Genomic DNA, 13,813 nt, shown 5'->3' with positions numbered 1-13,813 from the left:
GATAAGTCTACAGCCCTAATTCTCCCCTCAATTCTCTCCACTATGTGCTCACCAATCTCCTCTCTCGCGGTCGTCATTTCTCTTATCTTTCTCTTCTCTTCTTTTTCTATCAGAGTAGTGATTTCAGGAATCCAATTATTTATTTTTCTACTCGGATTATAATTCATGAAGGAAATGATCAACATGGAGAAGTTGCATGACAAAGACAAGTTATTTCTCTTGTTCTTGGATCTGAAGCAGCAGATTCCCCATTCTTGGATCTGGAAGTGTCAGGTGCCAATATCACACGCTTTCGTACTATAGAGAGCTTTGTGCTTGATCATTTCGACTGCAAATCTGTTTAATTTATATATCTTGATCAAACAAATTTGCTTTCAATTTAAAAACCGAAAGGACCGGTTCATTATTTCGTATTTTCTAGGCACAACAGTATCTTTTGCTTTGCTAGCGAGCCTTTGCCTCGACCAAAAACTAAAGTGATGGCAACAACAGTCACCCTCGGAGATTGAAGCAGCCACTTGTAGTAAGCGTTGCCTTCCTTCAGCACTCACCAAAAGGACCACTTGTAATAAAGAGGCACGCAACAGAGGCAATAAACAGGGTAAGGAAGAAATAGGACGAGCCAGATTTACACTTCAATATGACATCCATTTAACGTTAATTTACAGAGGATTTTGATTGTATCACCTACATTCATAAGATTGAGTTGAAGGCATCTCCTATCATCCTCATTTCTTCTGAGTCATGTTTCACACACCAGATACTGCCATTTCGAAGATCAGTAAGGAACTTTCACTAGTTCCACGAAGGACTGGTTAAACGGCCATCTCTAAATGTGGTAGAAGTCCCTCCGGATGCTGCGGGGGACGGGGAGGAGGCAACAAAATGAGTGCCAGAAACAGATAGAATAGCAAGATTTCCAGGACCTTGAGGTGGAGCAAAGCGTGATGGACTAGCCATGATATTCATGATTGCATTTGAAGACGACTGAGCTTGACCAGGGTTGAAATAACCTGCTCGACCAATGTATGGGACCTGCAAGTGCACACCTTTGCTAATCAGGGAAAAGAAGAACCAAGCAGCAAATATTTGAAACTACAATAAAATAGAGCCAGCCTTGTTTTCCTAGTATTCTGGAACTGCAATGAAATAGAGTAACTCTTGTTTTTCTAATGTTCTGAAACTACAACAAAATAGAGTAACCCTTGATTTCCAGGGTCCCACACAACTAAACCCTAAACCACACACTACCATAACTTACATGTACACATTACAATAAAACTACAGTTTAAGAGTCTCACCAAAAGAGAGAAAGTTTTTAGTACAGGAAATACAACCCAAATTTACATGCCAAAGAAACACAAACATAAAGAATCAGTTTGCAACTTTGGTCCATATCTTTCATACAGACAATGATCTTAATTTTATGAATCGTAAATTTGGCTCTTTCTATCAGTCACAAGGAATCATTCATCAAACTTCTTGTGTGTTCATTCCACAACACAATGGAGTTGTTGAATGCAAGAATCATCATTTGCTTGATTTAGCTTGCACTATGTTGATTCACATGAATGTACCTATGACTTGTTGGGGTGATGTTGTTCTTACTGCATGCTTTCTGATAAATAGAATTCGTCTTCTACTCTTGATGGCAAAATTCTTATGCAGATTGTTTTACCTACTGCACCTAAGTTTCTAGTATCACCTCAAGTCTTTGGGTGTGTATGTTTTGCACATATTTTTTGTTAAATTGGGTCCAAGGCCCTATCCCAAAATGACTAGCCACTTAGGAAACCTCTTCTGCCAACTAATAAATATGTAAGACTATCCTTAACACTCCCCCACACATGTAGGCACGTGGATAATTTGGGTGGAGGCCCTAACGTGGTGGCACGTGGATAATTTTGGTGGATGTCCACATATGAGAACCTTGCTCTGATACCATGTTAAATTGGGTCCAAGGATCGATCCCAAAATAACTAGCCACTAAGGAAACCTCTTTTGCCAACTAATAAATATGTAGGACTATCCTTAACATTTTTTATCAATCAAAGGATAAGTTGTCTCCATGGTCTATCTAGTCTGTCTTTCTGGGGTATTCTCGAACACAGAAATGGTACAAATGTTATTGTCCATCTATGAGAAAAACATTTGTTACTGTTGATGTTACCTTCTTTGAGGATGTTTTTTTTTTGAATTTTCTATATCTAAGTCGGTTCCATCTGAACCCTCTATACCTACTCCGGTTATTCCTCTTCCATTTGATGAATGTGCTCCAACTTCATGAGATACTCCTATTGAAAGACCACAGCATGTATACCAGTGCCAACAGCAACCACCTCATTCTGATCTAGACCACCTCCTCAAATCCGACCATGACTCTTCATCGTCTCTTGATCCAGAGGTAAGTGATTTGCACCTTCCTATTGCCCTTCGGAAAGGTATTTGTAAATGTACCCGTCATCCTTTATCTCATTGTCTCCTGAGATTCCTTGTCTGATAACTATCGTAAGTTCGCATTGTCCATCTCCACTTGCACCATTCCTTCTTCAGTGCAGGAGGCCTTGTTGCAACCTCATTGGAAGAATGTCATGTATGTTGAGATGGAAGCATTAACAAATAGAGGGACTTAGGAGTTATGTGACTTACCTCCAGGTGTTGTTGTAGTTAGGTGTCGATGGGTCTATACTATTAAATATAACTCGGATGGATCAGTTGAACGGTATAAGGCTCGACTTGTTGCCAAAGGGTATACACAGACATTTGAGGTGGATGTTTTTTAGACTTTTTCTCCGGTTGCTCGTTTGTCCTCTTTTCATATACTTATTTCTGTTGCAATCCATCATAGCTAGTCTCTATTCCAGCTAGATATTAAAAACACCTTCTTATATGGTGACCTTGAGGAAGAAGTCTATATGGAGCAACCTCCAGGGTATGTTGTTTAGGGGGAGACACATAAGGTATGTTAATTAAAGAAGGCTCTTTATGGCTTAAAACAGAGTCTGCGAGCTTGGTTTAAAAATTTTAGACAAGTGCTATTATATCCGTGGGATTTAGTAGAAGCCTGTGATCACTCATTATTTATTCTGAAACGACAATCAAGAATTATTATCTTACTAGTATATGTAGATGATATCATGCTATCTGGGAGTGCAAATAGGTATTGAAACAATTAAATCCCGGTTGGCAAATCATTTCCAAACTAAGGATCTAGGACAATTGAAATATTTTCTAGGTATTGAGGTAGCGAGAAGCAAGGAACAACATTGACTCAAAAGAAATATCTTACTGATATGCTTCAAGAATATGGCTTGCCGATGACTAAACCTACAGATAGGGGTGGCATCGAGTAGAGCTGAGCTCGAACCAGCCTATGTTCGAGCTGGGCTTCATTTAAATATTTCGAACTCAAGCTCCAGCCCAGCCCAGCCTCGAGCCTAAAATTGTAATCGAGCACAAGCCCAATAATTTTAACCGAGTTCCAGCTCGAGCCAAGTTCGAGCTCCAATCTACATTTAAAACTTTGCATAAAATATGTCAAAATCATTATTCATGGCACACTTGAGCTAGCGATAACTATTTATATCAATTGAACAGGAAGTGTTGATAAATCAATACTTATTTAACATTATAAATTACATACCAGTCCAGCTGGTTGAACCATCTTCGAATGAACCCAGTTCGCTATCTGTGTGATATATCTAAGGGAAATAATGGTATAAAAATTCACATTGTTTGAGAATGGAATCTCCTTTCTCTCTTACCAAGACACTTTTAAAATAATAAAACTTTAGAATAACGTCTCTTCCTTTTCCCAAGACACTGCAATTACCTTTTCTACGTCCTATTGTTCTCTTCTCTACTTGCACTCCCCTCCCCCATCATCATTCTCTAATTTTACACGGAATGGATTAAATATATCTACACTGGCGAGCATTCGATTAGTCAAAAAATTTCTTTCTTTTTTTAACGATTAGTGAAAAGCAGAGTATGATTGCGAGTGTTTCTTCCATTTTCTCTTCTCTCAATTTGCTACCGAATCGTCACGAGAAGGAACAAGTGGGCACACAAGGGGGACCGTTCATTCTCTGAAAGTTAAGAATTAGGGGGTTTGAAGGAACGATTTTCATCGAAGGGAGCACTGGAAAATCTATATTTCTTACTTACATAGGCAAATCTCCCCTCTATTTTGTTTGCATAGAGTCGAAAAAGAGAGGCGGAAAACCCCCAACAAGAGGGGATGAGAGAAGCAGAGGTCTCCTCCATTTTTGCCACTGCTACATCCTCAATGGTCATTCGATCAATTGCCAGAGGCGGAGACTTTGGTAAGGTCATATCTTTTGGGACGACAGCGGATCTTCCGTCCAGACGGCAGCGAAAGCATAGGGAGAGTAAAAATGAAAAAAAAATCACTAGTACGTCAGCAAAGAAAAAAAAAACAGAAGATAAAGAATAAAAGAATGAAGATCGGAGGAAGAAATCAAAGAGGAAGAACAAAGAATAGGAAGATAAAATCCCCCACAAAATCCCCATTTTCGCTCACTCACCCATCTATCCCGATTCCCCGGTTCCGAAGAATGAAACTAGCCGGCTCGGGCCCTCATTAAGTTAACGAGCCAGCTCGCGAGCTTCTGAACCGAACCATGGTTCGCTTGAGCTCGGCTTGTTAACTTAAACGAGATTGATCTGGATCTCGAACCAAATAACCGAATTGAACCGAGCTGCTCGCGAACCGGCTCGGTTCAATGCCACCCCTACCTACAGATACACCTATGGAGGTAGGACTTAATCTTCATGATGATCAAAGTCAAGAACTAAAAGATAAAACAATGTATCGGAGGCTAGTAGGAAAACCCATCAATGCTACAATTGCGTGACCAAATATTTCATTTGCAATGAGTGTAGCCAGTTCATAGAGCATCCACGTAAGATTCACCTAGAGAGTGCACAAAGAATCTTGAGATATCTAAAGGGAGCACCAAGAAAAGTCTCCTTTTCAAACCTAATAATCACTTGAGGATTAAAGCTTTCTTTGATGCTGATTATGCAAGCTCCAAGCTTGACAAAAAATCAACCACTGGATACTATGTATTTCTGCAAAGAAATCTAGTCAATTGGAAAAGTAAAAAGTAGAATGTTGTTGCTCAGTCTAGTGCAGAAGCTGAATATAGAGCAATGGCCCATATTGTCAATGAGCTAATGTGGATAAAATATGTTGTCCAGGAGATTTGCCTATGACTATATATTATGATAAGTAGGAGGCAATCTTCATTGCAAACAATCCAGTCTTTCATGAAAGAACAAGACATAAAGGTAGATTGTCACTTCATTCGAGATGCAGTAATGAGGAAAGAAGTAACTACTCCATATGTTTGGTCTAGTGATCAACTCGGCGATATCCTAACTAAAGCACTAGGAAAACATGAATTCCTGAATTTCTGCGACAAACTGGGATTGTTCGACATATACTCTTCAACTTGAGGGGGAGTGCTGAAAAACAAGAATAGGAATATTTTGGACATTTTACCTTGTTGTTATTTACATTTCTTGATGTAATCTTATTCTACATGTCAAACTATGTCTATGGACCAAATTTCATGTAAAGGGGATACGTAGGATAGAAGATATAGGGGCCAAAAAAATCCCCACTAGTGGTTTCACCATATATATGATGAGACAGAGAATTTGTCAGATTCTTCAAGTTCTTTGGCTTCATAGAGGTCAACATGAAAACTCTATGGCAGATGTGTTGGCATATCACAATGTTTCTTTACAGGATCACTCCTTCCTTTTTTATGAATACTGACCGTATCATTTTTTGTTTTTTAATTTGCTGTTCTTGGTCTCCTCTAGAGCCTCTTTATATCAGTTTTTTCTCTGTTTTAATGAAACTTTCTCATTATTCACAAGAAAAAAAATATTAACCACGAGTAAAACTCTATATTGAGCACCACTCAAAGATATCAGTCTCTTTGGAGACATCCGATAAAAATCAAGAATTATAGGAGGTCAGAATCAGCTAAGTCCAAAATAGATCAAGAATGACAGAAAGGATACTCATTTTCCCCCCAAAATGGTTAAAATATGTTTAGATCTTATATATTAGATAAATAACAATCACAATTATCAATGATGGTAAGAACTGTATATAGCAAAATCTTAAAATACTCTCGATGATCTACTGCCTTGATCATTTAATTGCAATAGCATCTTCCCACTAAAGCATCCCAAAACCCCAGGATCAGATATAAAAATAATAATCTTTAGTCATTTAAGGATATGAAGAGACAACTTGTTATCACAGGGATTTTATTTAAACAGTAAGAAAATATTCAGTTTTAAACTATCCTTCATTCTTTTGTACATGCAACATGCATATAGATCCTTCATTTTACAAAGATCACCTGCATTGGACTGAATCAGTCCAATTCGGATGGTAAGTACATACATACTTCACCACAAAATTTTAAACAGAATCACATTGACAAATTCATGTTATATATGTCACTGCCGTTATAATCCAGGAAAAAGAAAAAACTAAAAAAATAACATTTTGATAATTAAGCATCTATTGTGAACTGGCTAAAAGCAAAACAGTTACAAAGATTGGTAGACATACTGTATTATGTTGCAGAGGGCTAAATGATGGCCTCCCGAGAGGAGAAGCAGCAGAAGGAGATGTACTATGCATATGCTGCACATGGCGTGTATGTGTATTACCAAAGTCTTCTGACTCTCCTCCTTCTATATCCCGGATGCCTGATGTCACAATGTTACTCCGTTTCTTCAGTTCCTCCTCTGCTTTCAAAATCTGTTCAGGCATTTAGGTCAACAACCACATAATATCCACTGAGCAGTAATCAATAATATCATGAAGAAAGGAGTCAAACTTATTATGCACAAGAATGTAGACATCAATGTTCCAAAGCCCAATATGGGCATGTATAAGCTATCCAATCAACAAATTGGTAAAAAGCATTGTTCGAAAGTACAGGAGCAAATGGTAATTACACTATGTGTATGGGGGCATACCCTCTTGCTAGTAGGAATAAGTTGAGTGGCCGATGTTTTCTGCCCTTTTGTATGCTTAGGCTGTAGTTGCTATATGTTTTTCTTGCATAGAAGCAAGAAGGGCATTTTAGTCTTTTGTAACACTTCATTTTAAGTGATTAATAAAACAAGCATATAGGTCGTGGGCAGCATCTAACAAGAGTGCCTCTTTTGACAGCAGTTGCAGAACTGCTACTCCTTGTCTCTTCTATCTTCTCTCTCCAGCTCTTCTTCTAATCTTATCAGATCTCAAGATATTACATGGTATTAGAGCAATAAGATCCGACCCAAAGGGAATTTCTTTGATTTTCCTCCTCTCCTAGATCTGTATTACCTTCGTGGAGATCAACTTTCTATTCATCTTTTGCTTGTAAATTTTAAGGTCAGGTCTTTCCTCTTTTTTGTGCCATAACCAGTTAGTTAATGGCTTTAAGTTTTTCTCAAAAAATAAATAAATAAATAAATAAAAATAAAGTTAATGGCTGTATGTGCTGCTTAAGCAATTTGAATTCATGTTTTGTGCCCCAGCAGAGTATTAGTGCAACATCTAACCTGACCTAACACACAAATAAATCCATACGTGTCCCCCACTGCACGCCCTTACATGAAGGATAAATGTCTAAACCCATCCTTGGCCCATTTAAAGAAGCAAGATTTGGTCCCAAACCATCCCACCTGTCTTATATTGTATGTACCAAGTAAGCAATCACAAACACTACTTTGATGTACAACGTGGATATTAGAAATTGGATCCAAGGCCCATCCCAAAATGAATAGCTAAGTTAGGGACACTCTCTCCCAACTAATAAATCTAAGATCTTAGATAATTCTTTCCAACACTCCCCCTCACGTGTGATCCCTTTTTTCTAACTCCCACTACACATGGATGATCTGCGGTGAAAGCCCATGCCTAAGCACCTACGCTAATACCAAGGCCTATCCCAAAATTACTAGCTAAGTTAGGAACCCTCTCTCCCAATTCATTTTTCCATGGGGAATAATTCTTTCCAATAGTGGAATCAGCCATTGAAGAACTACCATAGGAAATGAATATACACCATTCATTGTTATCAACCTAGCATGTATTATCCAAGCCTGAACAAATCAGATTGAGCCTTCTATGCTCGACCAGCTCCTCCACTCCCTCTTGGCAAGGCTTTTTTGTTTGCACACCTACTTCTAGAGAAAGGAGCGAACCGATTCAAGATTTCATGTTCAATCCTAGCCAAAGATACCAAGGAGTAGCAGGAGGAGTGATACACTATAAAAGCATCCCCATCTTAGGAAGCTGACTGTATAAACAGCTGATAATGCGTTATGAGAGAGTAGCTGATATACGGAGTTGCAACCAAATCTTCTTACAAATGAGTTCCAAAATTCCCTTGCACACAAGCAATGGAAAGAAAATCAATTCTCTCTTCTTCACTGCTACAGAACATGCACAGGGTACTGAATGGGTCCATACCCCTTCTTTGCAAATGATAACAGGTGAGGACCATCCTATTTAACAAGCACCACAAGAAGATTTTGGCCTTTGTTAGGATGATCTTCCAGGGTCAGGGTGCAAGGGGATTCCTGTTGACTCTTAGCAATCAGCTCATAGCACTAGGTGATTGTAAAGAACCCAGAACTCTCTGCTGTCCAGATGGGTTTTATCTTCACTCCTCCCTCGAATGTAATAGGTCTTTAATTTACTAATAAGGTGGTCAGCTTGGGCCATCTTATGATCAAATAGGATCTCCTTAGATTGAGATTCCCGCATCTTCCTCCATCAGAGGAGCTATAAACTTGATCCACCATACTACCAGGGTCTTTTCCCAATCTGTAAACGCCTGAGAATTCCATCACAATTGACTGATTGCTGAACCAAATATTTCTTTTTTGATTGGTGGATAAATTCATTAACAAAGAATGATTCCAGAATCTCTGGATCCAGATCTTACACCAAATTTAAGCAGGGTAGAATATGTGTCAACCTAGCTGTTTATCAATGTGCATAGCCCAGAAACAGTGGCATTTCTGATTGCACAAGGGAAGAAGGCATCAACAGGTATGTTATACTTCATACAAAGATTACTCTTCTCTACTTAAAATCTCCACAACCACTTCATAAGAAAAGATTGGTTAAGGGCTTCAATTTGCCTAATGCCTAACCTCCCATTTCTTTTGTGCAAACAGACCTCATCCCAGTGTACTAAATGGTATTTGAATTTGCAGCAAAGTGTAGTTCAGTTGAGGGCATCACAGAAAAATCAGTTCACACGATCCTTCAATGGTCCAATCTGGTGCAAGACTTTGAGAAATTTCCAGGTCCCCTCATCAGAGAGAATAGGCAAACAATAGCATCCTGTGGCAAGCATCACCCCAAGACATTAGCGGCCTGGACCCCTCCCCCTGCAGGCAAGCTCATTTGGTACCCATGGCCACTCAGGCCAGGGGGTAGTCTATGACAATTAGAGCCACGTGCTGCTATCTTTCTAGGGTTGCTTGAGTGAGACTGATTTAACCATGGCAGAAGTTTACTAATGCTTCATGGCCTCAATATCTAAAGAGATATTGATTTAACCTGGAGAATGTGGAAGGAGACTCAAAAGAAGTGATTTATTGGGCAAAGGGGAAGAACTGTTGTGCATGGAGATTTGATCATCAATTCATCCAAATTGAAGTGTTGAAAAACAAGAATAGGAGCATTTTGGTCATTCTACCTTGTTGTTATTTATATTTCTTGATGTAATCTTATTCTACATGTCAAACTATGTCTATGGACCAAACTTCATGTAAAGGGGACATGTAGAATGGGAGATATAGAGAATTAAGGTTTTCACTTAAATTAGAGGCAATGTTGTAAATTGTACTCAACCCACTCAACCCTAAGCTATAAATAGAAGCTGGGGGATGTCCAGGTCCCCCATCTCAGTTTCTTTCTCAAATTTCTCTTCTCCACTTTCTCTCTCTTTCTCATTCTCTCTCTTCAACCTTCTTTCATCTTACTTTTTTCATGAAGATTAACTTCTTTGCAGATTTCATGGAATCATGTGCTTCCCGCTAATACATTAGCGCCTCACCATGATACAATGGGTCACTTACAGTCCAATATTGTTGTTAACTTAGTTTTTCTGTTCCTTTGGAGGTTGTTTTGCTAGGTGTCGATTGGCTTTGTCTGCTTGTAACCTCCTCCTTAACAAACTTCTACCTTTTCAAAAAAAAAAAAAAAAAAGAAAATAAAAAACCATTTCATGTTCAGTTTCTGGCACAAGTTTTGCTTGACAATCCAGATGGTAATGATGAAGATACTTGAAACACTGCAATCAATTCATTTCCAGATTATGATGATGCCCACAATGCGTTCCCAGTTTATGATGCCACCACGGTCAAGCAGTAAGGTAAGTTTGAAGTTGAGAAAACAAGGAATCAAGGATGATAAAGACTTAGAAAGGTTGTTGCAGCATATGTTATCAAGCAATTTCACACAATCTAGTAACAAAATTGAGTTCAAAGACACGTACAGGGTGAAGTATACAAAAGTCATATCAGGAATGCAAAAGGGGCAGCTAAAAAACCTTAGGCACAGTGCTAGGACTTGGTGAGAAAATAAAAGGATTGGGCTTCTAGAGAAGACAGTTTTCTTGTTCATCTTTGTTGGAAGATCTGCCACATTATACAAAAAAAATTCTATATATCATTTGCAGCAAGCTGGGAGTTCATGTTGTTCTCTCACCCCCAGCTTGAGGGAAAGTGTTGGAAGATAGGGCCCAAACCCACACGACCAAGGAAAGCTCACATATTCAAGTGTATTAGAAGATGGGCCCAAACCCATAAGACCAAGGAAAACTCATGCATCCAAGAGATATAGAAGATAGGCTCATAGGCCTACATACAAGATGGCAGGATGGTAAATAAAGAGTCATCTCATAGAGATGGAATTGATGTAATTAAGTTAAAGTTGCGGGGTTAAAACCCTAAACCTTAAACCCTAAGTTCAGGGGTATTATTATAATGCAGTAGTTTCATAAATCTATAAATAGAGCATCAGGGGGAGGGTTAGGAATCAAGTCCATAACCTCTCTCCTCCAGTTTTCTCTCAATGGGTTTATCTCCATTTTCGTCCATTACCTAAATTCATGGAGTCCTGAAAATCAACATTCTTTTTACCCCACCTTCTATTGCCTCCCTCTTAAGAGGAGTTATTTATCAAAATTGATGATAGTACATGGCTAATAGATTTCTGCATGATGAATCATCAACCCTGACAGGTGTGCTGAAGCCCATGGGAAACTTTTATTTTTTTGCCAACCCCTCTCCCCACCATTTAGTCAGTTGGGCAAGTTACTTGACTAAATTATGTGGCTGCCATCCAAAAAAAAACAAGAACAGAAAAAGATTTTTGCTAGAGATAAAAAGAAACGAGACATGATGCAAACCTCATTTCTGATATATCAAAGAAAGGTGGTATACCTGCCTGAGTACTTGAACCAGTTGATGCTTCCTTTCATTTAATGTTTGTAATTTCTCCTCTATCTCCCTTTTTCTTTTATCTTTGTTACTGGCAGCATCCACTCCAGCTTTTACCTACGGTAACAACAGAAATAAAGTTGTCTCAGGATGTGTTATGAAAATTATCCACAATAGAAAATACACTGCTTTAAAAATTAACGGAAGGGATGAAAGAGAGGATGAAGTAACATTCAAATAAGTTGAACACGCTGGAGTCCACTGAAAATAATTGTTCATGAATATTGAGATGTTTTACAGTTTTAAAAAAGAATACAGCAGAGGCGCACACGACTACCATCAAAGACAAAACAAAAATAAAAGAAACTAACTGGAAAACTACAAAATGATATCGTGAAGGCACCTGCAGGCACCAAGCAATCTTGTTTAGGTGCCTCAAATGCCAGAAAGTTGCAAGTCAGTGAAACCAGAGATAGGCAGCCACTGTGACAGAGAAATGCAAAGGCCTCACTGGATTCCCAAAAAAAGAAAAGGTAGTCATAAAGGCCTCATAGATGGGTTCTTAATATGAGACCTTTGGTTCAATTCTTATGGGTGATAGGGCAATGGGATTGTGGGTATACCACCCTAGTACCAAATTTAAATCCCCTTCAACAGAAGAAGCTTGCCAAACAAAGCTTGATGAATCTAAAGCCATGGAACAAACAGGTAGCTATGACTCAGTTGATTCGGCAATACCAAGAGAACACACTACAAGACAATAGATCTTTATCATGATATTAATAGCATCACCATACTTGGCTCCCCTTGGTTGCCACATGGACTTACATCAAGATTCAGCTTCAAGGAACCATGGAAGGCAACTAGAGGATGAATAGAGAAGGTGGTTCTTAAAGTAGGTCCCAATTAATAAAACCTGTAAGGATGGTTTAAAACATGAGACTAGTGAAATGTGTTGTTAGCTTAAGTAGGTGGCCAGAAGCTCCACCTTGCAAAACAGAATAACTTCTTTAAAGTCAGTTCTTTTTTTTCTATTTATTGTTACCCGGGCAGTGTACGAAATGCTTTACCTTCCTGAATGCACGAAATTCTACTCTTCTGTTCTGAATTTCTAGATTGGAACTAAAAAGACATATCTGTTGCAAAAGCAGTTGAGTTGAAAATAAATCTTGATTGCAAGTTAGTGTATTTGCGTGCAACAAAGAATTTTGAAAAACATGTTCGCAGGTCTCCTTCCCTATTGGCTGCTATTTCCTTCAATTATGCATGATCCTAAATATGTGTTTCCTTTCCCCTTTTTTCCTGTTTTTCTTCCCGTTCATTTAGCCCCCAGACAAAATCAATGTTGCTCTCGCCAGCCATAAAATAAACATGCTGATTCTTGACAGAGTGAAGGTCGAAAAATAAATCAAAATTACATGCATAATAAAAAAATTATATTGTTTGAAGCATCGTATATCTGACCTCCGTCAATTGGGAGTCGAGGGATGCGGCTGCCTTCTCCACTGATAAATCTTTCGACCCACTTTGGGCACCATCTCCGGCCTCCTGATCCGTCCTTTCATGCGGAGAATTGGTTTTTTCCACTTGGGATGTAATAGACCCCTCAGTTTCTCTGGCCTCGGGAGGACCCTCTTCAGTGGATGCAGCGGCACCTCTGCGTTCACCGGACAAATAATTAATCCTGTTCGCTGTGGCAGCAGTAGTGGCGCTGTCAGGAACGACGGAGGAGCCTATATTAGGTTGCGAGTTAAGGTCCTTCTGTCCGACGGTTTCCTCCTGTTTTTCTTTTTCGATGATATTAGCTGAACGAGTGAGGGCTTTTGCTCGCTTGTAAATGAGGAGTTTAAAATCTCGGAGAGAGATTTGACGCGTCGGCATTAGCCATCGCTTGGGAACATCTGGCGGAATCCGGTGGAGCTTTCCCCTGTAGAGGGAGATGGCCACCATGGCTCTGATCTAAACTCCAACCTGAGGGCTCGGAAGTCGGATCACGTCCGGATGAAGACTGAAGAACCAAAAATCGGAGGGCCGGGTTTGCAATCGAACTTGATCTTCTATGAGCGCCAGTTGATCTCGAGTTTGCTTGCGGAACTCTTTTCCGCCTAAGAAATGGTCACGTTAATACTACCTTTGGCTAATAATATCCGCTCATAGAAAGAAAGATTTGGGCTGAGACTAATGATCTATGGAGCAAGTGGGTATCCAAGTTCAAGTCCATTTATATATTAAGGGGGCTTGGGTCCACAATGAATTGAATTAATGTGAAAAATTGAGGGGGGGTTAGTCCACAATGAAGTGGAAACGAAGT

The 13,813-nt window shown here is 39.2% G+C and overlaps 1 protein-coding gene across 1 annotated transcript; it reads right to left on the bottom strand.

Moving 5' to 3' along the window:
- Positions 1 to 604: 604 nt before the first annotated feature.
- On the bottom strand, positions 605 to 13,597 carry LOC137941660 (uncharacterized). The gene is made up of 4 exons (XM_068787162.1): positions 12,967 to 13,597; positions 11,506 to 11,619; positions 6,620 to 6,811; positions 605 to 1,035 (listed from the first exon to the last, which is right to left on the bottom strand). Exons 1-4 carry the CDS (start codon positions 13,450 to 13,452, stop codon positions 796 to 798), a joined length of 1,032 nt encoding a protein of 343 aa, XP_068643263.1. The 5' UTR covers positions 13,453 to 13,597; the 3' UTR covers positions 605 to 795.
- Positions 13,598 to 13,813: the final 216 nt, after the last annotated feature.

Source organism: Aristolochia californica, unplaced genomic scaffold, assembly GCF_029961685.1.
Source record: "Aristolochia californica isolate CCGP_79_NKW_82.1479 unplaced genomic scaffold, dmAriCali1.0.hap1 SCAF_9, whole genome shotgun sequence".
Lineage (NCBI taxonomy): Eukaryota > Viridiplantae > Streptophyta > Magnoliopsida > Piperales > Aristolochiaceae > Aristolochia > Aristolochia californica.
This window is presented reverse-complemented; position numbering and strand designations above follow the sequence as displayed.

Bases quoted from the DNA above. Each gene is read 5' to 3' on its own strand.
- LOC137941660 (XM_068787162.1), bottom strand. From the start codon at position 13,452: ATGGTGGCCATCTCCCTCTACAGGGGAAAGCTCCACCGGATTCCGCCA. The intron at 11,620-12,966 runs GTCAGATATACG...TTGTTACCGTAG, and splicing joins TCGACTCCCAATTGACGGAG to GTAAAAGCTGGAGTGGATGC. The intron at 1,036-6,619 runs GTATGTCTACCA...GTGCACTTGCAG, and splicing joins GCCCTCTGCAACATAATACA to GTCCCATACATTGGTCGAGC.